This window comes from Salvelinus fontinalis, chromosome 11 (assembly GCF_029448725.1).
Source record: "Salvelinus fontinalis isolate EN_2023a chromosome 11, ASM2944872v1, whole genome shotgun sequence".
NCBI classification, from domain to species: Eukaryota; Metazoa; Chordata; class Actinopteri; order Salmoniformes; family Salmonidae; genus Salvelinus; species Salvelinus fontinalis.
This window is the reverse complement of record NC_074675.1, coordinates 38,680,247-38,707,542: the sequence shown is the minus strand read 5'-3', so window position 1 is coordinate 38,707,542 and position 27,296 is coordinate 38,680,247. Positions and strand designations below refer to the sequence as shown.

Genomic DNA, 27,296 nt, shown 5'->3' with positions numbered 1-27,296 from the left:
TCGCTCTCTCACACACACGTATAATTTTATACTACGGTGGGGGCCTTTAAGAATATTTCATAGATTTGTGTCGTGTTCTGCAGTGTAGAAAGGGAGCGTTGTTTCGTGTGATCTTGGGGAGAGTTACCAGGCAAGTCTGCCTTCGTGTCTGATTTGGGGGGAACAAACCAGTAACAATTTATACAAGCAGTCATACACCCCCTTTCTTGTAACAATGTGAATGTTTTTTGAGGAGGGAGGGGTGCGCGGAGAGAGGGAGAGACAGGCAGAGAGAGAGAAAGAGAGAGAGAAAGGAGGAGGGGTGGTGGGGGGCGTTCTGCAATAATATAGTCAGCCATTTTTTATGTAAGGGGATTTTTCTTATTGGGGGGGTTGTTAAAAAATAAATATAAGGGCGGCCATCTTTGTTTCCTTGCGTTGTAGTGTAAAATATTCCAAAACGCCCCCCACTTTTTTTCTGGAGTCGATTTGAATATTAAATAAATATCATAATTCCGGAGGATTTCTGATTTCGAGTACGGAGCCGATGACAGGAATATAATGTCCTCTCCTCTCCGGTCCTGTGAGGAATACAAGGGCATGTTGGTTAATTCCAAGGGAGGAGATTTTGATGAAGAAGAGGACGACGGAGATCTAGACGAGAACGCAAGCGACATAAACTCGCCGGCGGCGCCTCGAGAAACTGCAACACTAGCCGCGCCAGGTAGGCTATAGTAGGCTACAGGAGACAGACACTGGCGAAAGACTCGGGAGCGCGCACACAAAATAGAAACACATACTCCAAATTGTGAAAAAAGTAAGACAGGACACGTTGTGCTGCTCATCTCAATAGTTATCTTTTGCTACAATATAATTAGTTGCGCTTCCGTTGCTCCAGAGGGAAGCGCAGCTTTGAAATAGAAAGAGTTGAGGATTCCAACTTCTAAACCAACTTGAGAATGCTCTTTTCGTTTTATCCCATATATATTGCCTACAATTAACAAAGTTGATCCTCCTCGACTTTCTTTTCATCCGTAGAATGGTGCCACATTCATCAATATATATCATATCTCAATATGAATAGGTCGACGTGAAGGGTAAAGCTCACGACATCACTGTTAGAAAACATGGACTCCCCAGCAATACGCTTTCTGATAGTGATCTTTAGAATAGTGATGTGTAAGGCGTAAGCGTTAAAACCGGATGATGGAGTGAGTGCTGGTATGACAGCGTGTAAATAAACTTGATCCTACCCCCTGACTGTCTCCACACTGACAGGGACGGTACATGATAGGACACTGACACTCTACTAAAGTTATGAATAGAACCGTTATGTGTCGCCTACAGGGCCTTTGTTTTCCCTCGCTTTTCGTTGTCATAGCAGACTAACACATATTTAACAAGCAGGCATGTAATAAACATAATAAATATAGCCACATGAAAGAAAGGACTTGCCTACAACAATGAAATGTGCAAAACAGTTTTTTTTATCCAAATAAGTTTATTTTGAGGGACTATGATCAGGCCTACCTGGTTCCTGAAAACCTAGTAACATGCTTGCATTATTTTACAGTTAATTTGAATTAGCCTAATTAAATAGAATGCATGTGCATGTAGCCTATTCAATAGTAGCATTCGATAGGCTATTGCATATCATGATTTTGGGATATTCAACAAGGGCCCATTTAGAATCACTGAATTGATTGTCTCGAGACGGACAAGCGCGCGAATCGATTAGTGCGCTTCCCGCCGTTGCCAACCCCCAGCGACCTCCGCCAGCGGTTGTCGCTCTTTTGGTCAGGACCCAGGTTTTGGAGTTAACGGGAAGTAGCCTAGGGTAGGGAGTTGTTTCAGTCACAGACGCCCCATTATATTGACTAGATACTCAAGTGGCCGCTCTAACAATAAAAATACATGTAAATAAAATGGAAGGCAGTCGGGAGGAGGCAAGAGCAGGTGGGACCATTTTAGCCAATGAGAGGGCAGATACGCCTGCAAAAAACAGGCACAACTCCGATATAAAGTGTTTTTTTTCTCAAAGTTCCAGGTATGTCACATGTGCTACTTATATCAGTACACTAGTAGCAACCTAAGCATTACGAAACTTCTATTCGGTCAAATAAGCCACAAGTAACAAATAAGCCTTTACATATTTGTTTTAACCAAATTCGACACTCTCATTGATCTCCATACAAAACTCCTCGCTTGGTGAGTGATAAAAACGCAAAACCGCCACCTGCTGGAGAAGACAGATTTTGGGCCTAGTTATCCCTCTCGCTTCGCCTCTTCCTCTCTGGTTCAGTTCATCAGATATAGACAGACTGGCTTGCGGCCTTAGAATCACCGAGCCCCGCGTGCGTGCTGCTGCCGCCTCTGGCTGCACTCTGCAGCAGACATGCGGAGACCTTGTTTGGGAGCGCGCTGCGTGTTGTAACCCTACTGTAGGCGCCCAACAAAGACAAACAATAAAAACCAACTAATTTATACGATGTGCATGGTGGCCTTAAGCGATAGTTCTTGGTGATGTGTTTCCCCTTTTCTCCACCCTCCTGACAATACATAGGCTTATCTTTCTCTCACTCTCAAAAAGGCTACTGTCTCTCTCTTTGCCTAGTGAAAAACTTGAATAAAGGGTTGAAAGACTCATTTGGAAGTCCCTTGAAAACTCACTAACAGATCCTCAAAACGTTTGGTGGTGTTGTCTTCGAAATAAAGCTATGACATGTTTTATTGGTTTCTATTTCCTCAATTGTTTATTGCAGGACAAATATATTGCTATGGGTATACATTTCTTATATGACAGCCTCAGTTTCCAAATACCACCATGAATACTATTATTGGGTGCTATACAACACTCATTGACATATTATGTCAATATAGCCAGTTATGGCTTTGCTTTTCATTGAACTATACCAAGCAGCTGTCAAACACACTGACTGGAACTAATTGAAAATTTGTCAGAATTCAGTCAAGGTAGAAAGTCATGTTAAGACACTAGTCCCTCTCATATGACACATGGGGTGTCAATGCACACATCACAGCGGGATGGTGCAATGCTTCTGTTGTGCTTAATTGTGTTCAGAAGAGATTAGATTGACGATTCAAAGCCTTCAAAGAGGATTATAGTCAATATGATTTAGTCACAACTCGCTCTCTTTCTTTTCATCCACATCTCCTCTCTTCAACCTGCCATAGAGGAAGAAGGGGAGGCATTGGACAGGGACAGTCTAGGGAGGAAGAAACGAGGGCCCAAGAAGAAGAAGGAGACAAAGAAGAAGGAGAAAGAGAAAGAAGGAAAACTCTCCAAAGCTAAAAAACGAAAAAGGATTGTAAGTTTCTCGGACATGACCATATCACTCCATCTGTAGCCATACTTTCTGATCACACTTCATTCTATTTCTATTGCCCCCCCCCCCTTTTATGTTCTCTCTCTTTCTTTCTCTCTTTCCCTCTTCCCCTCTCTCCCCTTCTCTTCTCCTCTCCCCTCTCAGGACAGTGATGTAGAGAGAGACTCGGAGAGAGAGAGAGACTATGGAGAGAATTCTGACAGTGCAGCCAGCATCTTCACTTGTGAGAAAAAGAAGAAGAAGAGACACAAGGAGAAGAAGGAGAAAAAAAAACTAAAGATGAAAAAAGACAATGGGGACAGCACGCAAGAGGAGACAATAAAAGTAAGGACACAACAAAAAAGTTTTGTCCTTGTTTTGCTTCTTCTTGGCCTCACTCTGATGGCTCAAGTCTAGCGCTCTGATTCATTGTTTCTTTCCACCAGCCAATAGAACAGAAGACGTCGGCCCAGCTGGCTAAAGACTGGGGTCTGGAGGATGTGGATCATACCTTCACTGAAGATGACTACCGCACACTCACCAACTACAAAGCCTTCAGCCAGTCCATGAGGTACTGTGGAGATGTCACGCAGCTGACTCTATTTAACTTGAAATCAGACAGGGCCGGTGGCAGAATGTTTAGCCTAAAAACATTTAGCTTATCGCGCCTCATTCTCAGTCAAAGGGGACAATTTACTGAGTTATTGATTGAGATTAGATTCCTAACGTACTCATTTAGCTTCCCCTCTCCCTTTCTCCTCTTCTTCCTCGTCTTCCTCTTCGCCCCTCGCAGGCCCATGATCGCCAAGAAGAACCCTAAGATCCCCATGTCTAAGATGATGACCATCCTGGGGGTCAAGTGGAGGGAGTTCAGTTCCAACAACCCCTTCAAGGGCTCAGGTGCTGCGGCCGTGGCAGCTGCAGCCGCGGCCGCCGCCATTGCCGTCGCCGAGCAGGTCTCCGCGGCAACCGCTTCCCCATCCCCTCCGCCCCCTCCGCCCCGGAAGCAGCCCCAAACTCCCCGGCCGGCCCCCCAGCCGCCACCCCCGCTCCGCAAGGCCAAGACCAAAGAGGGCAAAGGTTAGAAAAAGAGGAGGGTGGAAGAGTCTATTGTAATAGTATGTGTACAGTAGCAGGGTCTGAATTGGAATGGGTTTGGTCCTAACCAATTGCCCCGGTCCTCTCCCTGTTCTTCAGGCCCTGGATATAAGAAGAGTCGCAGTAAGAGTCCTCGTGTTCTGGCTGAGAGGAAGAAGGCGGTGGCAGCGGCTGCGGCAGCAGCAGTAGCGGCGGTAGCAGCAGCAAAGGCCAAGAAGATGGCTCCCATACGCATCAAACTAGGGGCCCTAGGCAACAAGAGGAAGAAGAGCAGCTCTGTGAGTTTCACTATGCTATGGATTGTATATGGATGTATAGATGTGCTGTGTGGGCTACTGTCTGTGGGAGCATGCAGGTGTGTGAGAGTCGACAGATTTGACTGTGTTTCTCTCTCTCGCTCTCTCCCTCCCTCCCTTCCTCTCAGAGTGGTGAGGATGTTGAGGAGGAAGATTCGGAGCAGGAGGACTCCAGTGTCCACAGCTCCTCGGTCCGCTCCGACAGCTCGCCCCGCGTCAAGAAGAACAAAAGAGGACGGCCCGCCAAGAAGAAGAAGAAAAGTAAACTAAATGTTCCTTAGAAAAAGTCAACTCTCTATTCTAATCTGGTGTCTCCCAATCTCTCCCTCTTTCTTTTTCTCACTCCCTCTATCTCTTTCCCTCTCTTCTTTATCTTTCTCTCTCTCTTTCTCTCTTTCTCTCTCTCCCAGGTCTCGCTCTCTCTCTGCCTCATCTCTTGAACTTAAAATAGTTTTTTTGTCTGTCCCTATAGGAGAACCCTTTGAATAACTATTTTTGGTTCCAGGTAGAACCCTTTTGAGTTCTACCTGGAAACAAAAAGGGTTCTCCTATGGGGACAGCCGAAGAACACTTTTGGAACCGTTTTTTCTAAGAGTGTACCTTGCGTCTCTCTCCCTCTTATCTTTCTCTCTCTCTATGGTCTCTCTTTCTCCACAACATTTCTCCCTCTCTCTCCCTCACATTGTTGTTCTCCCTAATTTTCTCCCCCACCCCTCTCTCTCTGTCAGTGCTGGGTGAGGGTGATGTGGAGGTGGATGGTTATGAGACAGACCACCAGGACTACTGTGAGGTGTGCCAGCAGGGAGGGGAGATCATTCTCTGTGACACCTGTCCCAGAGCCTACCACCTGGTCTGTCTGGAGCCTGAGCTGGAGAAGGCCCCCGAGGGCAAGTGGAGCTGCCCCCATTGTGTGAGTTACTGTAATGCTTAAAATTGGTTGTACCGTAATCGTCATGTTTACGATTGATTTATATTATTGTATGGAATAATGTATTACCATTTCCCACCATATACACACTATTCCTTTAAGTGCTCCTCAACCTATTCATTCTCCATGGTCTCATTCTCCTCTCCTGTCCTCCTCCTCTCCTATAGGAGAAAGAGGGGATCCAGTGGGAAGCGAAGGATGAGGACTTTGAGGAGTTTGAGGAGGAGAGTGAGGACATGGTGGTACCAGAAGTACCTGGGGTTGGACTGCTGGTAGGACTGGAGGAAGAGGAGGATGAGCACATGGAGTTCTGCAGGGTCTGTAAGGATGGGGGGGAACTATTATGCTGCGACACCTGTCCCTCCTCCTACCACATCCACTGTCTCAACCCGCCCCTGCCTGAGATCCCCAACGGAGAGTGGCTGTGTCCGCGCTGCACTGTAAGTCATGTTTGTTTGTTTCTACTTTGTGTGGAGCGCTTTGATTCTATTCTTCATTTTCGTCTTCTTCCCCCAGTGTCCTGCCATCAAAGGCAGGGTACAGAGGATCCTCCACTGGCGATGGGGCGAGCCCCCCGATCCTGTACCCGTGCCCCCCGCCCCCGATTCCCCTCCTGATGCTCCCCTGCCAACCCCCATGAAGGGCAGGGCCGAGAGGGAGTTCTTTGTCAAGCTGGCCGGACAGTCCTACTGGCACTGTACCTGGATCACTGAAATACAGGTGTGTGAGAGAGAAAGAGAGAGAGAGAGAGAGAGAGAGAGAGAGAGAGAGAGAGAGGCTGATGAAATAATATGAACAGCTGAAATACTTGGCATGCAAGTGTGTCTACCACCTGTCTGTCTTGCCTTCCTTGTTTTCATTGAACAAATTCTCTCTATTCCTCTCCTCTTTTTCATCCCTCCATCCGTCTAGCTGGAGATCTTCCACTCTGTGATGTTCCGTAACTACCAGAGGAAGACAGATATGGATGAGCCTCCCAGTCTGGACTATGGGTCAGGGGGAGAGGAGGAGAGTGTTAAGAGTGAGAAGAGGAGGCTGAAAGACCCAGACTATGCTGCCCTGGATGACAAGTTCTATAAATACGGCATCAAGCCTGAATGGATGATGGTCCACCGCATCATTAACCACAGGTACGTGTGTGTGAGGGGGGGGAGTGTCGGTGTGTGTGCGTGCGTGTGCTAATTTATTGATTGGTATGTCTGCAGTTGAGGCCGTAATGTGTGTGTTTTCCCAGTGTGGACAAGAAGGGGATATACCACTACCTGGTCAAGTGGAGAGACCTGACCTACGACCAGTGCACATGGGAGAGAGACAATCTGGAAATGCCAGAGTTTGTCATCCACAAGGCCAACTACTGGGCACACAGGTACTAGACTACTGTACTGGCCAATTGGCATCCATGTTGGCACCAAACACTAAAACATTCCAACTGTCTTTGTATTTATAGACTCAATATGGGAACCGTGGAAGTTCATCTCAAACCAAGTTTACCCAACTCTGTAGGCTATTGTATATGGCTCAAGGACACTGGATTTGATAGGTTGATAGGTTGATTGATTGATTGATTCAGGGATGAGGTGATGAAGGAGGCTCCAGACATGCCGAGGAGGATGAGGAGCATGAGGATGGAGGAGAGCGAAGACCCCCACAGATCACCTGTCAACGACGTGAGTTCTGATTGGCTCACTCACTCACTCTGTAACAGCCACATCTATTGGTCGTCATTCTGGTAGCCAATCAACTAACACTTCCAAGTCAAAACTCTACTATCCTTCTTTACTTGTATGCCAATTATGTTGGTCTCATTTTTTCCCCTTACATCAACATCCCGCCTACTCATTCCTTGTCTTTATCTTCCAGCCTACGATAAAGTACGAGGAGCAGCCAGACTTTGTGACGGCGACGGGGGGCACTCTGCACCTGTACCAGCTGGAGGGGCTCAACTGGCTGCGTTTCAGCTGGGCACAGGGCACTGACACCATCCTGGCAGACGAGATGGGGCTGGGCAAGACTATCCAGACCATCGTCTTCCTCTACTCACTCTTTAAAGAGGTAGGACGTCGCTGTCAGGTGGCTCTGTTTACTATGTACACCTGTATTTGGTATTGCCAGTGCTTCTAGTCCCTTCTAGTTACTGCTAGGGTTTCTAGTCCTGCGTGGCTCATTTTGTAGAGCATGGCGCTTACAACGCCAGGGTTGTGGGTTCGATTCCCATGGGGACACCAGTACGAAGAAGGTATGAAAATATTTGCACTCACTACTGTAAGTCGCTCTGGATAAGAATTACTAAAATGTAAATTGCAATGCCAATTCCTTCTTAACATATTCTGCTCTATTCTATGCATTATCAATGGGTCTTTCTGCATCACAGTCACCATTGGAAATATGGTGCATCTCTTCCCTCCCCTCCACTCTTTCCTTCCCCCCACCAAGGGCCACACTCGTGGCCCGTTCCTGGTGAGTGCCCCCCTCTCCACCATCATTAACTGGGAGAGAGAGTTTGAGATGTGGGCCCCGGACTTCTACGTGGTGACCTACACAGGGGACAAGGACAGCAGAGCAATCATCAGAGAGAATGAGCTGACCTTTGACGACACCGCCATTAGGGGAGGGAAGAAAGCCTTCAAACTGAGGGTGAGGAAGGAGGGCACGGAGGGAGGGAGGGAGGAGAGGAACGACAAGGGTAATAGAAAAGAAATGAGAGAAAGCTCCAATCTTTGTGTCCTTTTATTACGACCTCGACTAATCTCAGCATCTCCTTCCCCCTCCTCCTTCCACTTCTCTCCCAATACAATCTCCCTTTTTCCCCCAACATACCCCTCTCGATCTCCCTCCCTCTCTTTCTCTCTTCTCCAGAGAGAAGCCCCAATAAAGTTCCATGTCCTGTTGACCTCCTATGAGCTGGTGACGATAGACCAGACCTCCCTGAAGTCTATAGACTGGGCATGTCTAGTGGTGGACGAAGCCCACCGCCTCAAGAACAATCAGAGCAAGGTTGGCTCCCTCTGTTTGTGTGTGTGTGTGTGTGTGTGTGTGTGTGTGTGTGTGTGTGTGTGTGTGTGTGTGTGTGTGTGTGTGTGTGTGTGTGTGTGTGTGTGTGTGTGTGTGTGTGTGTACTGTATATAACCTTACTGAATTTCCTCTTCAAAGTCAATAAAAGTCAAATCAATCAATCAATGAATTATTGCCTGCGATTTCTCTCCTCTCCCTGGTCAGTTCTTCCGACGTCTGAATGACTATAAGATTGACCACAAGCTGCTGCTGACTGGTACTCCTCTACAGAACAACCTGGAGGAGCTGTTCCACCTGCTCAACTTCCTCACTCCCAACCGCTTCAAGTAGGGCCAGCCTCACACACACACATTCACACATAGAACCACATACACATAACATGTATAGACTGATACACACTTGGACGTGCTGTATGTATAGACGCACACACTCGTAGAAACTGGCTAACAGACATAACTAGTCACACATCTCTACCTCTACTTACATGTTTTCAACTAAAATGGCCCCTACTCACCTGACATCCTTTCTCTCTCACTCTACCTCCCTCCCTCCCACCTCCCCACCCTCTCTCTGTAGTAACCTGGAGGGGTTCCTGGAGGAGTTTGCCGACATCTCCAAGGAGGACCAGATCCAGAAGCTGCATGACCTGCTGGGCCCACACATGTTGAGGAGGCTGAAGGCTGACGTCTTCAAGAACATGCCGGCCAAGACAGAGCTCATCGTACGAGTGGAACTCAGCCCCATGCAGAAGTAAGGGTTGTAGGGAGGGAGGGAGGTTAGGGAGGGAGGGAAGGAAGGAAGGGGTAAGAAAGGATGAGAGGACAGGAAAAGACAGAGGTAGTGATGCATGGAGGGAGGGAGGGAAGGAATAGAGAGAGGTAGTGATGAAAGAAAGGTCATAAAAGAGTGAGGGAAGAGCGTAATGAAGGGCGGAAAGAAGAGGGGAGGGAAGGTGAATAGTGTGGTAGATGGAGAGATGAAAAAAGAGAGAGAGGGAGTATTTGACTAGGTAATCATAAAAACAATCACACACTAAATGTGCCCATCTCAATTGATGTATTTTAACAGGAAATACTACAAGTTGATTCTGACGAGGAACTTTGAGGCTCTGAACTCGAAAGGAGGAGGTAACCAGGTGTCTCTACTCAACATCATGATGGACCTGAAGAAGTGTGCCAACCACCCCTACCTCTTCCCTGTCGCCTCCATGGTAACTATCATCATAATTATATAGTCATTTATGTTACAGGAATACTGTATCAACATTTTCCACTGTAAGACTGTAATTCACCTCTGAATTGCAGTACAGTGACACCTTCTGGTAGATTTGAGTATTATAGCTACAAATGTGTCCAGCCTATTACAGCTTATTACAGTCCAGGGGGAAATCTAGCAATATGCATGAATGAAAATATGTCAAAACATAGATGTTTATGGAATTTAAAAAGTTTAAATTCTTTCAGTTTTTTATCAGATGACCTTGTCCGTAAATAAGCTATATCTGTGTATATGTCATCACATGGACACGGTGTGTTGTCTTTACCGTGGTATTAGGAAGCCCGTAAGACTGCAAGCGGAGCGTACGAGGGCACGGACCTCACAAAGGCTTCTGGGAAACTGACTCTTCTGCAAAAGATGATGAGAAAACTGAAGGACCAAGGACACCGCGTGCTCGTCTTCTCACAGGTTGGTACGCACACACACACACACACACACACACACACACACACACACACACACACACACACACACACACACACACACCACGGGGGCACTGTTAGCACTTCCGTAACCATTTCGCTGTTCTCTCTCTCTCCTCCCTCTCTGGTAGATGACTAAGATGTTGGACCTGTTGGAGGACTTCCTGGACTTTGAGGGTTATAAGTACGAGAGGATCGATGGAGGAGTCACAGGGGCTCTGAGACAGGAGGCCATAGACAGGTTCAATGGTGAGGGAGACACTCATCGTCTAAGGGCTCTAGAAACAAAAGCCACGACTATAGATGAAAGGGGCCTTTTTAGTTTCTTGTGAGATTTGGGTATGTGTGTAATACAACTCCACCCTCCCTCTATCTCTCTCAGCTCCTGGTGCGCCTCAGTTCTGTTTCCTGCTGTCCACCAGGGCAGGGGGTTTGGGTATTAACCTGGCTACAGCTGACACCGTCTTCATCTTCGACTCAGACTGGAACCCACACAATGACATCCAGGTAGAATGTCTGCCATTCCCTGCCATTCTATAGCCCACAATGCACTCAGATCTGTCATTAATCTACATTTCCATCAATGGAAACAAGTCTTGACAGCATTCTTGTATCAAATCAAGTCATGTGTATTTGTCATATGCACAGGATACACATGTACATGCAGGTTCCCTCTTAATGCAACAACAATAAGAAATAATACAAATATTTTTAAAAGCTCGTATGGTTTTTTACACCATATTTTGTTTTTTATTTTTTCGTCTTATCTCTTCTCTACCCCTCTCTGTCTCACCCCCCTCTACTTCTTTCAATCTCCCTTGTCCCACCCTGCTGTCTCACTCCTCCCTCCCCCTCTACCCTCCCTCCCCCACAGGCGTTCAGTCGTGCCCACCGCATCGGGCAGGCCAACAAGGTGATGATATACCGCTTCGTGACCCGTGCCAGTGTGGAGGAGCGCATCACCCAGGTGGCCAAGAGGAAGATGATGTTGACCCACCTCGTGGTACGGCCCGGCCTGGGCTCCAAGGCTGGATCCATGTCCAAACAAGAGCTGGACGACATCCTCAAGTTTGGCACCGAGGAGCTGTTCAAGGACGAGATTGAATGTGAGTTATTGTCAAGCATTTTGTGGCACCTGTTGATGTGGGATGGAAGGAGGATAGGAGAAAGGGGGACGGATAGGGGAAGAGCAGGAGGAGGATGGAGGGATCTCAAATGCGAGGATAGGACACCGAGAGCTTAATATGAGGGGTTCTTTAGGGACTTAATATGAGGGGTGCTTTAGGGACTTAATATGAGGGGTTCTTTAGGGACTTAATATGAGGGGTTCTTTAGGGACTTAATATGAGGGGTTCTTTAAGGACTACACTTTCTATTTGGGGGTTGTTACATACATCTGTGTATGGAATTATTTTAGTCACATCTTCATCTTTGTTTCATCACCGTTTCCTATTCCCCCAAAGTCCTCTCACCACCACGTATGTCCACCCTCTCTCCCCTACGGTGTCCAGCGGGGGACAACAGGGACGATGAGGGCAGTGTGATCCACTACGACAGCTCGGCCATCGAGAGGTTGCTGGACCGGAGCCAGGACGCTACGGATGACACAGACATGCAGAACATGAACGAATACCTGAGCTCCTTCAAAGTGGCCCGATACATGGTCCGAGAGGAGGATAAGGTGAGAGAGGGAGGGAGGGATGGAGAGAGCGGGATAGAGAGAGAGAAGTGATAACATTGCTGTTTCAGATTACAACTTTTTGTACGCTTGCATTTATACAGAAATATTATATGGCACGTTGGTGTATTTTTGTTCCTCTTATGCTAATCTAAACTGTTAACACTTTCCATTGAACTATAAAAGAGTTTGTAAGTAGATTACATCACATTGGTTATATGTAAACTGTTCTTCCATGTTCTTGCATGTGTGTATCCAGATTGAGGAGGTGGAGCGTGAGATCATTAAGCAGGAGGAGTGTGTGGACCCAGAATACTGGGAGAAGCTGCTGAGACATCACTATGAGCAACAACAGGAGGACCTGGCTAGTAAACTGGGCAAGGGCAAGAGGAACCGCAAGCCTGTCAACTACAACGACGCAGCACAGGAGGACCAAGGTAGGTAGTTGGGAACCATCAGTCGTGGTTGTCACGGAGATGGGTGTAGGCGCATCACTATGGCAACCTGGGGCATTCTGAATAACTTTTTGTTGTTGATAGACTTTGTGTCATGTCCGTGTATTGGTTCATTCATGGTTGATAGAAGAATGTTGTGCTCTTTGTTAGATTTAGATATTTTCATACACGGTCTTTGTGCAATACGTTAGGTAATGCTAATGTAATGCTGAAGCTTTGTTAAAGTATTGCTAGTAGTAGCTGCATGGGGATACTGGGCCTAGCCTGTTGACGGTACACCATGTGCTGTTTCAGACTGGCATACTGGTATTTCAGATAACCAGTCCGAGTACTCTGTGGGCTCCGAGGAGGAGGATGAAGACTTCGACGAGAGACCAGAAGGTAGGCCAAAGTACACAAGGCACAACACATTTGGAGTGAAGCCTTCTCTGTTGAATGTGTTGTGATAGATTATTTTATTCTCACATTTAGTGTTTGGATTTTAAAGGAGAGACTAGATTGATATTATGTCTGCTTTACTAGTAACCGTGCTTGACTTGGGCAGCAGCCCAGCGGAGCTGACAACTGGCACCTCAAATGTTCTACTGCTTGAGCTCCTGTTCTTCTTATAGAATATTAGCTCCAAAGTATTGTGGAGCTACTGCACATAAATTCTGTATAAACAGTACCGACATCCAAACCTATTTCAGTCCAAGTCAACTGGTACCGTAAGTACTACACTGGTTACCAGCCACTCTCCTGACTTCTCCTCCTCCTTTCTCTCTCTCACTCTCATTCTCTCTTCTCTCTCTCTCTCCCTCTCTCTTCTCTCTCTCTCTCTCTCTCTCTCTCTCTCTCTCTCTCTCTCTCTCTCTCTCTCTCTCTCTCTCTCTACCTGATTCCTCTCTCTCGCTCCAGGTTCTCGCAGACAGTCCCGCCGCCAGATGAGGAACGAGAGAGACAAGCCATTGCCCCCCCTGTTGGCCAGAGTGGCCGGCAACCTGGAGGTTAGACAAAATAACCTTCTGTTCTGCTGTGTATGGGTTATGAAGTCCTTATGTAGGTACCTTTCACCTGGGCACCACTCTCTCGCCATCCCCCCTCTCATGGCTTATGAACTGCATATGAATGCAATGTGTATGGGTTGTGAATGTGTTATAACGTCCTTATGTCCTCTAGGTGTTGGGCTTCAACACGCGCCAGCGGAAGGCCTTCCTAAACGCGGTGATGCGTTGGGGCATGCCCGCCCAGGACGCCTTCTCCTGCCAGTGGCTGGTCAGAGACCTGAGGGGCAAGAGTGAGAAGGAGTTCAAGTGAGTGGAGAGGAACTGTAATTGTTTGCGTCACCGGCTACAGTATGAGCTTACACTGAGATCTTCATACTACATTGTAGTTGCTGGTCCCTCTTTGTTTGCTGTTTTTCGAAACCTTTTTCTCTCTTCCCCCCTCCCCCTTTTCTGCTCTCCTACTGCCTCTCTCTGCCTGGTTCCTCTCTCTCCCTCACTTCTCTCCTCTTTCAGAGCGTATGTGTCTCTGTTCATGCGTCACCTGTGTGAGCCCGTGGCCGACGGCGCCGAGACGTTCGCCGACGGCGTGCCGAGGGAGGGCCTGTGCCGTCAGCCCGTGCTGACCCGCATCGGGGTCATGTCCCTGGTCAAGAAGAAGGTCAGGGGTCAAAGTCTATCCTAGCAACCACAATGCTAAGCTAACAGGCTAGCTAGTTACATTTCAACCAATAGCAACAGTTGTTTTTTTTAGCACAGCTGTCACCCATTCAGACCTGTCAGACCAGAATCTAACAAAGGAACTCATATGAGGAAATAGAGATATTTTACAGTCATTCGACCTCTTTCGTCTCCACTAAGATTTTCCCAGGCTGTGACTTCCTCGTGACATAAAGATACATCAATGAAAAGCCACAGAAATTAGAGCCAATTTTTCCCAGGGAAAGAGACGGTTGGCTAGACTAGAATTAGAACAGAACAGTACAGAAAATAACAGTATAGGACAGTACAGAACAGTACAGAACAGTACAGTACAGAATAGAATACTTTATTGCTAGTCAACAATGATTGACAGCTGCTTGGTCCTGTCTCTGAACCATCCCCTCCCCTCCTTTCTGCTCAGATCCAGGAGTTTGAGCACATCAACGGGCGGTGGAGTCTCCCAGAGCTGAAGCCAGAGATGAAGCCTGAGGCGCTGAGGCCAGAGGTCAGTGTGTCTTCCTCCTCCAGAGCCTCCTCCCCTGGAGGGACCATGAAGACTGCTACGCCCACCCCTGACCCCAGCTGTACCTCAGACAACACCCCCTGCACCTCCAAACCAGGTGGGTGAACAAAGTACACACACACACGCAAGCATACACATGCACACACACACGTAGGCAGGCACGCAGCTCAAAACATATCCAGCAGGGGGCACTCCAAGTCTGACTGTGATAACTGTGTGTGTGTGTGTACATTTGTGTGTGTAATATGTGTGTGTGTGAGCGAGGGATGACCCTCTGCCTGTGTGTTGTGTTCAGCTACCCCTGCTCCCTCAGAGAGAGAGAAGAACGGGAAAGATGGAGAGAAGGAGGAGGGAGAGAAGGAGGAGGGTAAGGCCCCATCTGAGCCAGAGAAAGATGGAAAGAAAGAGACGGAAGGGGGTAAAGCGGTAGAGGGCAACAGGAGAGCAGATCCTGAAGTGGTGAGAGATTGAATGCTGTTAATTACACAGTTCACAGTCTTAATAAATCTTGCTAACCTACATACAGTTATACCAACGACTGTCACTGAACACTATGTTTTGTCTTGTCCCCAGTCTCCAATCCCTACGAAAGAAGCTCCGCAAGAATTATCCTCTAGTACAACAACAGACAAGGAAGAGAGTGATACAAAAGAGGAGGGGAAAGAAACAAAAACGACTGACAGCCCTCCGGCCCAAATGGAGGAGAAGAAAGGAGAAGAGGAGAGTACGGAGGGCACACCGGGAGGAACAACTAAACAAGGATCGGCGGTCAAAGATGAGAAACCAGGTAGTGTAACGCTCTCACCCGGAGGGAAGATGGAGGAGGAGGAGAAGGGGAGAGAGAAGGAGAACGACAAGGAGAGCGAGGAAGCCCCTGTTGCCACAGAAGCATCAGACAACAAGGAGAAGATGGACAGACAGCTACCCTCTGACGTGATGAAAGGTGAGTGACCTTACATGTCTGTCTGTCCATCCGTCCGTCCATTCGTCTGTACCTGTCTGTTAGTCAGTTCGTTAGTTAGTGACTCACTGACTAGTCACTGGTAGATATATGTACACTCTTAGGTATCTTTCAATGGCATCCACTGATCTAAAGGAACTTGCTTGTGTTCTTCTTGGTCACAGAGGAAGTAAAAGGTGAAAAGGATGCTGGGAAAGAAGTGGCGAAGGAGGAGGTTGCCAAAGACACCTTGCCGAAACCCCCCATCATCCCACCCGAGCGACGGCGCTTCATGTTCAACATCGCTGACGGGGGCTTCACGGGTAAACGACCCCTATCATATGACCCCTGTCATATCTGGTACTGTGTGTTAGAGCTGTGGCAGAACTGACTCTGTATCAAGGGTTGTTTCAACGTTCATTCAATGTTATGTTGATATTCACCCACACTGAACTCCACACACAGGGATTCAGTATCATGGGTTGCTTTAGCATGAGTGTTTTAACATTGACACAATGTTGTGTTGACTTTTTCCAATAGAGGTCCAGAACACCCTCAGTCAGTATCACAGGTTGTTGTTATAACATTGATACAATATTATATTGACTTTACCCTGCAGAGATGCACACACTGTGACAGAACACACGTTGTTCATTTAACAGTAAAACAACATTATGTTGACGTTATAACATTATGCTGACGTTGTCCCCCTGCGGAGCTGCACACGCTGTGGCAGAACTCACAGGTTGTTTTAACATTGTTATAACTTTGACACAACATTATGCTAACGTTTCACCCTGCAGAGCTTCATACGCTGTGGCAGAACGAGGAGCGGGCGGCCATCTCCTCTGGGAAGATGAATGAGATCTGGCACCGGCGGCACGACTTCTGGCTGCTGGCGGGAATCGTTCTGTATCCTTGACGGCGGTTGCCAAGGAAACCGTCTTGTCGTGTTTATTTATTGATCTTGCTGCAGCAGGGGCTTCTTGTTAGAAGTCAACAAGTCCATTCACTGATGCCTTTGTGTAGCAGAGAACTATTAGATTGTGTCTGCAGAGATCTACACACGGACTAGAGATTGGAAGTCCATTCTGTTTGTTCTATTTCTGTGACTTTCACTAGAATTCCCAATCCGGAAATCTAACCCTAGCCCTCCTAACACAAGAAACACAATAAAGATCTGAAAGAATTCGATAGGAATAAGCTTGATGATGATAGCCCTATTCATAGGCTTAGTAGAAGTTGTGCTAAAATACTTATTACTACTGACAAGCTAGATGTTTGTTTGGGATTTGCCAATGATGTATTGAGCTTGTATGACCCTTGACCTCTCTGTATCAGTCATGGGTACGCTAGGTGGCAGGACATCCAGAACGACCCCCAGTTCGCCATTGTCAACGAGCCCTTCAAGTCGCAGGCCAACAAGGGCAACTTCCTGGAGATGAAGAACAAGTTCCTGGCCCGCCGCTTCAAGGTACGACACCGCATGGCGTGACATAAAATGACATAACCTGACATGACATAGCATGACATGACATTGCATAGCAGTGTAGCATGGCATAGGATACATAGCGTAGAATAACTAAAAGGACAGGAAACACTCTGAGCCCTACACATCACATGACATACTATAACATAACCATCACATAACTATGACACCACACAACCATGACACAGACAAGATGAACACAATTCAGGACATACAGTGAGCTCCAAAAGTATTGGGACAGTGCAATATGTTTTGTTGTTTTGGCTCTGTACTCCAGGACTTTGGATTTGAAATGATACAATGACTATGAGGTTCATGTGCAGACTGTCAGCTCAAATTCTAGGGTATTTTCATCCATATCGGGTGAACCGTTTTGAAATTATAACACTTTTTGTACATAGTCCCCCCATTTTAGTGGACCAAAAGTATTGGGACAAAATCACTTATATGTGTATTAGAGTAGTAAAAAGTTAAGTATCTGGTCCCATATTCATAGCATGCAATGACTACGTCAAGCTTGTCACTCTACAAATGTGAGATGCATTTGCTGTTTGTTTTGGTTGTGTTTCATACCCCCCCCCCCGCCCCCCCCCAAAAATATGCTAACCATGTTATTGTAATGGTGAGAGGTTAGCATGTGTTGGGGGTATGATATTTCTGCGTCTGTATCTTTCACTTATCATTCTTCACGATTAATTCAGGATTATCCATAGTCATGGTAGCATCCACATTAATGTAGAAGTGTTTAGAAACATATTCTATTCTTATTTACAATAAAAGTGACTCCAAAATGACACAATACCTTACCATTCATTTCTATTGGGCTCGAAATGATCTGAAACGCAAACCAAAACAAACAGCAAATGCATCCAACAAATGTGTAGAGTCACAAGCTTGATGTAGTCATTGCGTACTAGGAATACGGGACCAAATAACTTTTACTACTTCAATACACATATAAGTGTGGCGGTAGGTAGCCTAGTGTTGGGCCAGTAACCAAAAGGTTGCTAGATCGAATCCCCGAGCTGACAAGGTAAGAATCTATCATTCTGCCCCAGAATAAGGCAGTTAACCCACTGTTCTTAGGCCATCATTGTAAACAAGAATTTGTTCTTAACTGATTTGCCTAGTTAAATAAAAAAATAATAAATGAGTTTGGTCCCATAATATGGGGGGGACTTATGTACAAAAAGTGCTGTAATTTTGAAACAGTTCACCCGATATGGATGAAAATACCCTCAAAGGAAAGATGATAGTCCGCACATTAACCGTATAGTCATTGTATCATTACAAATCCAAAGTGCTGAAGTACAGAGCCAGAAAAATGTGTCACGGTCCCAATACTTTTGGAGCTCACTGTATTTAAGTACAGTTCAATATCTAATAGAACATATCTGTTTTAAAAGATGTAAGTCTGAGACCCTATGAATGACAGATATTGAATTGACAGACGGATACCAGGGTGGTATTGCTGACCGGTGCGTTTGTGAAATGGCACTCATCCTGTTTTTGATGGCCTCACATGTTTCATGCCCTGACCTCAACATCCGCATTCTCACTCTCACACAATGATGGTGGCTAAAATAACACTGTAAATATGAATATTTTTTTCTAGAATTTCTCCCCACATCATCTGTCTTTTTCTGACTCATTCTTCTCTCCTCCTCCTCATGCCATCCTCACATTCTGTTCATCTCTCTCCTCTTTCTGCCTATTACGATTCAGATAAATTAAACTCAATAAAACTTTCTTCCCGTGAAATGCAGTACACACAGTACATGTTGGCCAGATATATGTCAAGAAGCAGACGAGTTTTAGGACAATCCTTGATGAAAGAACTGACCCCCCCCCCCCCCCCCCCCAGTTATTAGAGCAGGCCCTGGTGATCGAGGAGCAGCTGAGGAGGGCAGCCTACCTGAATATGACCCAGGACCCGGTCCACCCCGCCATGGCCCTGAACGCCCGCTTCGCCGAGGTGGAGTGTTTGGCTGAGTCCCACCAGCACCTCAGCAAGGAGTCCCTGGCCGGGAACAAACCTGCCAACGCAGTGCTGCACAAGGGTGAGGGACACACACACACACACACACAAACCCAAAATCTCCCTCCCCTTTCTGCGTGTGTGTGTGGTGTGCGTCTGTACGCATTTATATCAGAAATAAAGATAAAGAAACAATCTCCCAGACTACATCTTTTCAACGTTCTTTGACCTGAATCTGTCAGCAGACCAGGCCTCACAGAGCTGCTGCTGCCAGAAGCTAACATTTCACAATATCAACTTCAGGATAGAGTTACAATCTCAGTTACCAGACTTGTTTGTTAGTTCAGAAAATGTCCTCATCCGATCTCTGACGAGTTGGTGTGTTTGTATTGTTCATTTGAAAGGACAACATACTGGCTTGACTTTTTCAGTATTCTACAACAATCCTGAAAGATAGAGATACGTTTATACAAAATGTGCCATGACGGTTTCGTGACATTAAACAAAAATGAGCGTTCAATATTGTAGTGCTTCAGTGGGGGCAGGCTTTTGCTTCCAACACAACATATTCTACATGCCCTGTGGCCTAAATTGTCTCACTGTATAATGTAACTCAAACCTAGTGGGAGACTGATAGAGTACGTAGTTGATGGTTAATACTAACACACCAATAGCTGCTTGTAATGGTTAACAGTAATTTACTAATCTAATAGCTGCTTGGAATGGCTAATGGAGGAATTGACCGTTGAGTTGTTGTAATTTCAGTGCTGAACCAGTTGGAGGAGCTGCTGAGTGACATGAAGGCTGACGTGACGCGGCTCCCTGCCACACTGTCCCGAGTCCCGCCCATCGCCGCACGCCTGCAGATGTCAGAGAGGAGCATCCTCAGCAGACTAGCCAGCAAGGGTACTGACACACACACTCCCCCGGTAAGTAGACTGAGTTCACACACACGCAGGAAAAAACATACACACACAGTAACGCAAGCCCGCGCAACACGCATACACACAAACTACCTGTGAACACACACAGACACATATATACACACACACACACACACTCAGACTTCTGATTATTCTTTTTGATTTCGATCGATCATCAAATTGACAGTCTGTCCCCGCTCCCTCCAGATCATCCCTCCAGGACCGTACGCCACTCCTCAGAACTTTGGACCCGCCTTCACCCCCGTCCCCCCGGGAGTCTTACCCATGGGAGGGGCCAACTACAGCCAGATGCCCCCTGGATCTTTCGTATCAGGTCAGTGGCTACACTGTGCTGTAACACCCATTCACTGAAAAGTTCTTTCCAAAACTACTAATGAATGATTCCATGTTGCTATCAGTTAGAAGTGTTTTTTATGGGTTGCTACTCTGCAGCTGCTGCATTTCTTGCCGAAATCCTTCATTTATTATCTGATAAAGTCAATCCTTCATCAGTGAAGCTTTGGAAAAAATGTGGTGTGTGTGTGTGTGTGTGTGTGTGTGTGTGTGTGTGTGTGTGTGTGTGTGTGTGTGTGTGTGTGTGTGTGTGTGTGTGTGTGTGTGTGTGTACTCGTTCCAAGTAGGGCGTCTGTACAGCCCAAGCAGAGAAGACAAATCCATTTAGCTTAAGCTGCAGTACCTCCGAGAGTATGTACTATACCAGTGTATTGCACTATATGTATGTTGATATAGACCTAATGAGGTACAGTTTAGAATGCATTGGCTTCTGGCTCTGGAATCTTGGGACAGATGGGTCAAATCTGTAGCAGATAATGCATGGGGAATGTAGCATCTTTATATGGTCATACATTTTGTAGTGAGATATTTGCGTCTGTTGCTATATAGATCATTATGGTGAGGTTAATGCTTCTAGGCCTTTTTACACTGTATTGTTCTTAGCCCCGGGCTACGTCTGGCCCTGGGCTAGCTTATCCTTTGTGTCACACAAGCATTTGTTAACCCTGGGCTGAGCTTTTGCCATGGGCTAAGGATTCACACTTGTATTCCAAAGCCCTGGGATAACAGACAAACACAACACGCGACCAACATTCTATTGCAGCAACGCGACCAATTTTATAAGCAATAAGGCATTTATTAACATATTCATTTTCCTCTAGCCCAGCGTTTTATTTCCAACAGTGATTGGTGTCTGCCTGTCCGACCTTCGGAAACAATTTTTTCTCACTTGAAATGCGATCTTGCTCTGTATAGAGAACGCTGTGCAAGGAAGATACATCGACTTTTCTGATCCAGGCAATATCACCCAACAATATTGTTATCATGGATAGCCATATACAATTAAATGTCAATAGAAAACGGACGGAAATGGAACGTTTGCTGCCCTTCCAGCTGTAGAGTTTGTGGCTTCAGAGGCTAGCTAAATGAAACCCACTGGGCACAGATGTCAATTCAACGTCTATTCCACGTTGGGTCAACGTAATTTCATTAAAATAACGTGGAAACAACGTTTATTCAACCCATGTGTGCCCAGTGGGAAGACGTTGGCCAGCCTGCCTAGCAACCGTTTTTGTTTTTGAACGGATTAAAGTATTTCAGTTTTTTTTTGTCCTCAGATGGAAAGATGAAATAGTATAAATGTACTTATCAAAATAGTGTGCAGAACGCATCACAGGCATCACAAGCATATGCAAATGAAGAGAAAGTGCAGCTTTTGTGATTGGACAGTGACAATTCTATGCGTTATTCACACCCCGTTTCACACTGGCTATTTTGGCACCGTGTTTCTGGCGCTAGCCCCCGAAAAGTCGGTGCTAACCCTGCTCCCCCTGGGCTAAGGTTGGTGCTAGCCCACTTTGGAATGTGCATGTGTGAACACTCGATTAGCCCCGGGCTAAAATGTATCTTAGCCCAGGGCTAAGTCGCAGTGTGAACGTGTCTAGGTAGTGTGTAGTAGTCACCTGTTTTTTCTCAAATGGCACTGTGGGATTACTCCCTGGTTTGTAACATCCTTCTAAGCACTATTTATTGAAGAAAACTGAGTTGAGAACGTCCTCTCATCTGTCATGGCTCAATAAACTCTGGCAATGCCGGAGACACTTAGATCAGTGAGATCCACTTTGTCTTTGTTTTCGTTGCTGTTAGTGGTGTCAGATTGCCACCTGAAGTAGTCAGGTTCACTGCTAATCACAATCTCTGATGTCAAAATGTTTTTGTCACTTTGGGGTGGATCCCTCAGAACTGGAATGATGTCATTCTGTTTCTATGGTGAATCCTTCCACTTAAATTGAACTTTCACTTAGTCATGCACTGATGTCAATATTGGGAGATTTGAAAATTCTACTTGGTGGAAGTTAGGATTTGCCCTTTTATCTTTTCAATTGTTGAAAAACTTACAAACTGTTTTCTATTAGCTATTCTGAACCAAGCTTGCAAGAATATGAAGGTGTCCAGTACGTTGGAACCCCACAAACAATTTTGGAAGAATATTTGCAGATGTTGATGTATCCTCCTAAAGGTTTATTCTACTCATTGGCGTAATTAAAATATTCTAAACTCTCCACCTCAAACTCTCCACCTTTTTTGGGGGGGGCTTATTGTCCAGCTCTTTCAGTCGTTTTTAAGTCCACTCCAACTGCCAACAATTTGTTTTCCCTCAATTTAGTTTGGCTACAGCAGATGTTGACCAGATACGTCTGCTCTGGAGTGTGTAACAGAACTCTAACAGAGATGCAGAGATATTTGGTAAACCTGATACTCCCCACTGGTATTACTCTGTATTGGCCTGGCTGATCCAGGGTGCTGTGATCCAGTCCGTCTGTAGTGTGGACCTGCATTCCTACATCTTGATTTATGTATTTGCAGTGGGACCCATCAGTCTGAGACAGCATTCTGGGAGATTTGTTTTTTCTTTTTCTGAAAATGTGCCGTTAGTTCATTTCGAACCGCATCGCGGTGCCAAGATGTAATTCAGTCTCCAGGGACTTTGTACAAAGGTATTTTAAGAGGACACCAAACCACACAGAAGTTGCTTGTGTAAACTCCTTGTTGTGACTTGTGAACCAGAACTCTCTGAGGCTTGGCTGAACAGAATGCTGGGCTGAACGCTGGTGTTCAGAAATAGTCGCTAGATCACACACCGTCTGTCTGTTCTCTGTGGGTGTTGAGTCTGAGTGGACCGTGCTGCTGAAGCAGCTGAACACACAGACAGTCTGAACGAATGAATGCGCTCTCTGGGTAGAGCTATAAATATTTGGTATATGGGGGTGCATTGGGTTTGTTGTCTTGATTAGGGTAGCTCTGGTTGGTGACCCCTTTTTAGAGAAAAGGAAGAGAGGGGGAGAGAGGAAGAGGAGAGTGAAGAGCAGAGGGGGAGAGAGAGAGCAGAAAATGATAGGAGAGGGGGAGAGAAGAGAGACAGAGAGGAGTGTGGAGAGGAGCGGAGGGAGAGAGTGAGTGAGGAAAAACAGTGAATGGAAAAAGCTAACACTTCTATGACCTCATAATAACCTGATAATAACCTCACTTCAACAGTCTGGTCACCTCATCCCAGTCCTGAGTACGCAAAGCTGCTGCTGCGTCAAAATAAACAACTTCTGTCTGCCCTGCGTCTTTTCTCACTGTGTAACTGTAGCTAACCTCGGTGAACTCCAAGCAAAACGTAATGGCATTTCAACACACCTGAATTGTGAGAACACAAACTTTCAACAACGTTGACTGTCCCTCAAAATGGCTTGCCCTTTGGGAAGTGTAACAATGATGTTGTGGTTGTTGTTGTTTCCATGACACCTCGAGGAGCTGACCCTCAGTAGTGGAGTTTTGAGTGCCAGACTGCCTGAACTGACTGACTGTCGCTCGTGTTACCATGGCGTTGCTGGGGTGTTGCCGTGGCGTTGACGTGGTGACCCCTACCTCTCCCTCCCAGTCCCACCCAGTCTCTACAGCTCTGCCGCTTGTCTGCCCCCACAGAAGCCCCAGAAGCCCCGGGTGGCGGCGGCGCTGGCTTCCTGAAGACCAAGGAGCACGACATCATGCAGCGGCAGCGCGTGGTCGACCTGTGGAAGGACGGCAAATCGGAGGGGTCCATCGGGCAGGAGCTGAGGATGCCTAAGTCCACGGTGCACAGCATCATCGTCAAGTACCGCCTCAGTAACACCGTGGAGAACCTGCCCCGCAACGGACGGCCCAAGAAACCCTGAGGATGGCGGGATGGAGAGATGGAGGGAGAGGTGGAGAAGCACAGAGAGAGACAGAATCCAAAAGGAGGAGAGGAGAAGAGATGGCACTTTGCAGTAAAGCATGGACGATGGATAGTGAGAGAGAGAGGGAGGTGGAGGGAGGCAGGGAGAGAGAGAGAGAGAGAATCCAAAAGGCACTGCTTTGAAGTAAAACATGGACAATTTATAGTGAGAGGAAGGTGAATTGTCTGGCCAAAAAATAGAGGGGGAAAGAGGGAAGGAAAGAAGGAAAGAGGCCCGTAAGCTGACTCTGGGGGAGAAGTGTTGGCAGAGAGAAAAAGGCAACGAGGAAAAAATAGCGAGAGTATGTTAATGTAATCAAGAGAGAAGGGGTTCAAGAATGTAGGTATGAGCAGCTGAAAGAGAGAAACATGCAAAGAAAGGGGAGATTTGTTCTTTTTCATTCCTCAGACAAATCTACTGGCCCGTTTCTATCCCTTCTCTCTCCCGTTCTGCCACAACGTTTCCCCTCCGGAATCATTCTTTATCCGACGGCTGAGTGAACGACTCCGCACTTCGACTCTGCACTCCTTCATTCCTTCACAATCCCTCTCTGTCCTGCACACCTCATCCTCCCTCTCTCTTACACACACACACAGCAGACCTTGCACACAACATTGCCTAAACCTACTAAGACTGGTCTCTCTCTGTACTACCCTCCTCTGTTCAATACAAGGCACTGCAATGCAAATGCAAGCCAAAGTGGACCATGCTGGATTTTCTCATTTCAACCCCAAAAAATTAGAATGAGGAAAAATTGTCCCTGGACTGAATCACCCCTCGGCATTCCAGATTCCAAGCCCAACCAACCGTAAAGCAGCACAGATGTAGAAACAAAAGTACTTCCTGTTTTTATATTGTTGTCGTCGTAATGAACCAATCAACGTGAGATGTGAAGAGGACAGTGACCAATGGGAAGAGAGCTGTATTCTTTGTACTGTATTGGCCAACCATACTTACTGTAGCACCTTTATATGGGGTCACTTTATCTTGATGGACGTAAGAAGGAAACGCAGGCAATAGGGGGTCTGGTATTGGGACAACGATGTGGTGTAGTGTCATGAAGTGTGAATGTGTGAAAAAGTGATCAGCTGGCGTTTCATGTACCTCAAAGCACAAAGCGTGGCTTGACTTGTCGGCCAAAATTCTTTAACGGAATGACATTACAGAAAGATTAGATTGGATCTGCAAAAGGGAAAGGGATATTGTACAGGACATGCCTGTGCACACACACACACACGCTCATGCATGTGCGAAAGTGTTGGCATACACACATGTGGGAATACACACTCACACACACACAAAAACAACTCTGATAGAGTAATTGTGGATATTCTTGTTATGCTAAGTCAAGCTGCAAGTCTGTCTCTCCAGGACTGCTCTTGTCCAAAATGGACAACTATGTCTACAAAACATCTGCTGCCTGCTCTCATTTTCATTGCCAGGTCTTCTCCTCCTCCTCCCTCTCTTTCTGGTTTTCATTTCTCTCTGAGGTGAATGATAGACTGCACCACGGCATTGGCTGTTTAGAGGATCAGGCCCACAAAGTCTTGACTGTCAGTGCTCTCTCACCTTCTCTCTCTCTCTCTCTCTCTCTCTCTCTCTCTCTCTCTCTCTCTCTCTCTCTCTCTCTCTCTCACACTCTTTCACTCTCTCTCCCTCTTTCTCTCTGATAGGCAATAAACAGCTGCTTGAACAAAGGAAACAGGTAGAGCAGAATGAACGAGGGATTAGACTACACTCCTGAGAAGGGAGAGAGGGGGAGGGGAAAAAGAGGGGGAGATGAGTCGGAGTGAAGAGTTGAAAGTGTTGGATGAGTGCACGGGGTGACTTTGGAGTCAGAGAGAGAGAGAGGGGGAGGAGAGAGAGGGAGAGCGATATGCTTGGAATGGTTTTGAGTGAGAGTGAAGTATATGATATGAGGTGTCAGAGCGGGAAAAGCCTTTATCTTGTAACAGCACAAGTGATCCATAACATTCCCCCCACTCGCATTCTCTTTCTCTCTCGTTCTTGCTCTCTCCCTCTCTTTCCCAGTCTTTTTCTCTGTTTTTTAAAAAATATTTTTCATATCCCTCTCTCTTTCTTTTGTCTCTCACTTTTTACATGTCTCATCTCCCTTTCTCTCACTCTCTTTCTCTAAACCCCCCACCCCTCTCCCCTTCACTCCAACTATCCAGCTTTATTTGTATTGTTGGTAATCAGATGTGAACTCTCACACACAGTCACACAGCACTAAGTTAAGTAGTCCCTCTGCCTTCCTTCCCTCCCAGTGGCCTCCACTGGGCCACGTGCCATAAGGTTTCCCTGTTCCCCCTCTGTCTCTCTCTGGCTATATGTACAGCAGCTGCAGCCACACCAGCAGTAGTTATCATATCATCACACCCACCACTCTCGTACAGTACACTATCAGTACTTTGATATACGGGGGTGTTATGACAATTTATGCCTTCCCGGGGACACCGCCTAGAGCAGACAGAAGCTGCCTGTGCGTGTGTGTGTGTGTGTGTGTGTGTGTGTGTGTTTGTCCTCAAGAAGACCCCCATTAAACTATATAAGCTGTTTTTCATTCGTATTGTTACCATGACATATAATGTATGATATTCTGAATGTATATGCAAGCTCGCTCATTAAAAAGGTTGTCATAAGTGCTCGGTAGCCGGTGTGTATCAATCTATTCATCAGTGCAGTAGGTGTCATCTAAATTGTGTGTGTGTGTGTGCGTCTTGTTATGTTGTGTTTGTGTGTGTCTGTTTCTCCCCCCTCTCTCTCTCTCGTTCTCTCTCTCTCCTTCCCACATACTTGAAGCTGAGAGTTCAGGGTAATAATTCAGAGAGTGATAGAGTGACATTGTGATCATTCTTGTGGTGGATGGTGCTTTGATTCGGCACATAATGCCTCAGTTAATCATGGAATGGAGAAGAGTTAAGAGTAGGACATCAAACAAAGTGAAGGGTTCGACGCGTTCTGTGAGTGAGTGTTGTATGCCTGACCGAGTGTTTCTGAATGTACGGGAAGCATATATGGGTGTATACA

The 27,296-nt window shown here is 46.4% G+C and overlaps 1 protein-coding gene across 6 annotated transcripts in view; it reads left to right on the top strand.

Moving 5' to 3' along the window:
- Positions 1 to 27,296, top strand: part of LOC129865699 (chromodomain-helicase-DNA-binding protein 3-like) — a 30,638-nt gene continuing 3,342 nt past the window's right edge. The window contains exons 1-39 of one of the 6 annotated variants that reach the window (XM_055938661.1): positions 1 to 703; positions 3,175 to 3,308; positions 3,471 to 3,650; positions 3,752 to 3,876; positions 4,099 to 4,385; positions 4,503 to 4,681; positions 4,828 to 4,960; positions 5,428 to 5,609; positions 5,795 to 6,067; positions 6,144 to 6,347; positions 6,540 to 6,757; positions 6,862 to 6,993; positions 7,198 to 7,294; positions 7,488 to 7,679; positions 8,061 to 8,261; positions 8,484 to 8,621; positions 8,844 to 8,965; positions 9,216 to 9,389; positions 9,708 to 9,849; positions 10,194 to 10,325; positions 10,471 to 10,588; positions 10,722 to 10,846; positions 11,214 to 11,445; positions 11,851 to 12,020; positions 12,277 to 12,454; positions 12,788 to 12,853; positions 13,370 to 13,458; positions 13,631 to 13,764; positions 13,972 to 14,116; positions 14,579 to 14,777; positions 14,976 to 15,139; positions 15,254 to 15,623; positions 15,806 to 15,943; positions 16,424 to 16,532; positions 16,962 to 17,094; positions 18,974 to 19,169; positions 19,853 to 20,016; positions 20,218 to 20,344; positions 23,995 to 26,911. In XM_055938661.1, coding sequence (XP_055794636.1) covers positions 541 to 703; positions 3,175 to 3,308; positions 3,471 to 3,650; positions 3,752 to 3,876; positions 4,099 to 4,385; positions 4,503 to 4,681; positions 4,828 to 4,960; positions 5,428 to 5,609; positions 5,795 to 6,067; positions 6,144 to 6,347; positions 6,540 to 6,757; positions 6,862 to 6,993; positions 7,198 to 7,294; positions 7,488 to 7,679; positions 8,061 to 8,261; positions 8,484 to 8,621; positions 8,844 to 8,965; positions 9,216 to 9,389; positions 9,708 to 9,849; positions 10,194 to 10,325; positions 10,471 to 10,588; positions 10,722 to 10,846; positions 11,214 to 11,445; positions 11,851 to 12,020; positions 12,277 to 12,454; positions 12,788 to 12,853; positions 13,370 to 13,458; positions 13,631 to 13,764; positions 13,972 to 14,116; positions 14,579 to 14,777; positions 14,976 to 15,139; positions 15,254 to 15,623; positions 15,806 to 15,943; positions 16,424 to 16,532; positions 16,962 to 17,094; positions 18,974 to 19,169; positions 19,853 to 20,016; positions 20,218 to 20,344; positions 23,995 to 24,224 — 6,495 coding nt within the window. In that variant the 5' untranslated portion in view covers positions 1 to 540 and the 3' untranslated portion in view covers positions 24,225 to 26,911. Of the gene's footprint in view, positions 704 to 3,174; positions 3,309 to 3,470; positions 3,651 to 3,751; positions 3,877 to 4,098; positions 4,386 to 4,502; positions 4,682 to 4,827; positions 4,961 to 5,427; positions 5,610 to 5,794; positions 6,068 to 6,143; positions 6,348 to 6,539; positions 6,758 to 6,861; positions 6,994 to 7,197; positions 7,295 to 7,487; positions 7,680 to 8,060; positions 8,262 to 8,483; positions 8,622 to 8,843; positions 8,966 to 9,215; positions 9,390 to 9,707; positions 9,850 to 10,193; positions 10,326 to 10,470; positions 10,589 to 10,721; positions 10,847 to 11,213; positions 11,446 to 11,802; positions 12,021 to 12,276; positions 12,455 to 12,766; positions 12,854 to 13,369; positions 13,459 to 13,630; positions 13,765 to 13,971; positions 14,117 to 14,578; positions 14,778 to 14,975; positions 15,140 to 15,253; positions 15,624 to 15,805; positions 15,944 to 16,423; positions 16,533 to 16,961; positions 17,095 to 18,973; positions 19,170 to 19,852; positions 20,017 to 20,217; positions 20,345 to 23,994; positions 26,912 to 27,296 lie in introns of those variants that run through there. The other 5 variants (XM_055938660.1, XM_055938659.1, XM_055938658.1 and 2 more) reach the window with 5 other exon arrangements.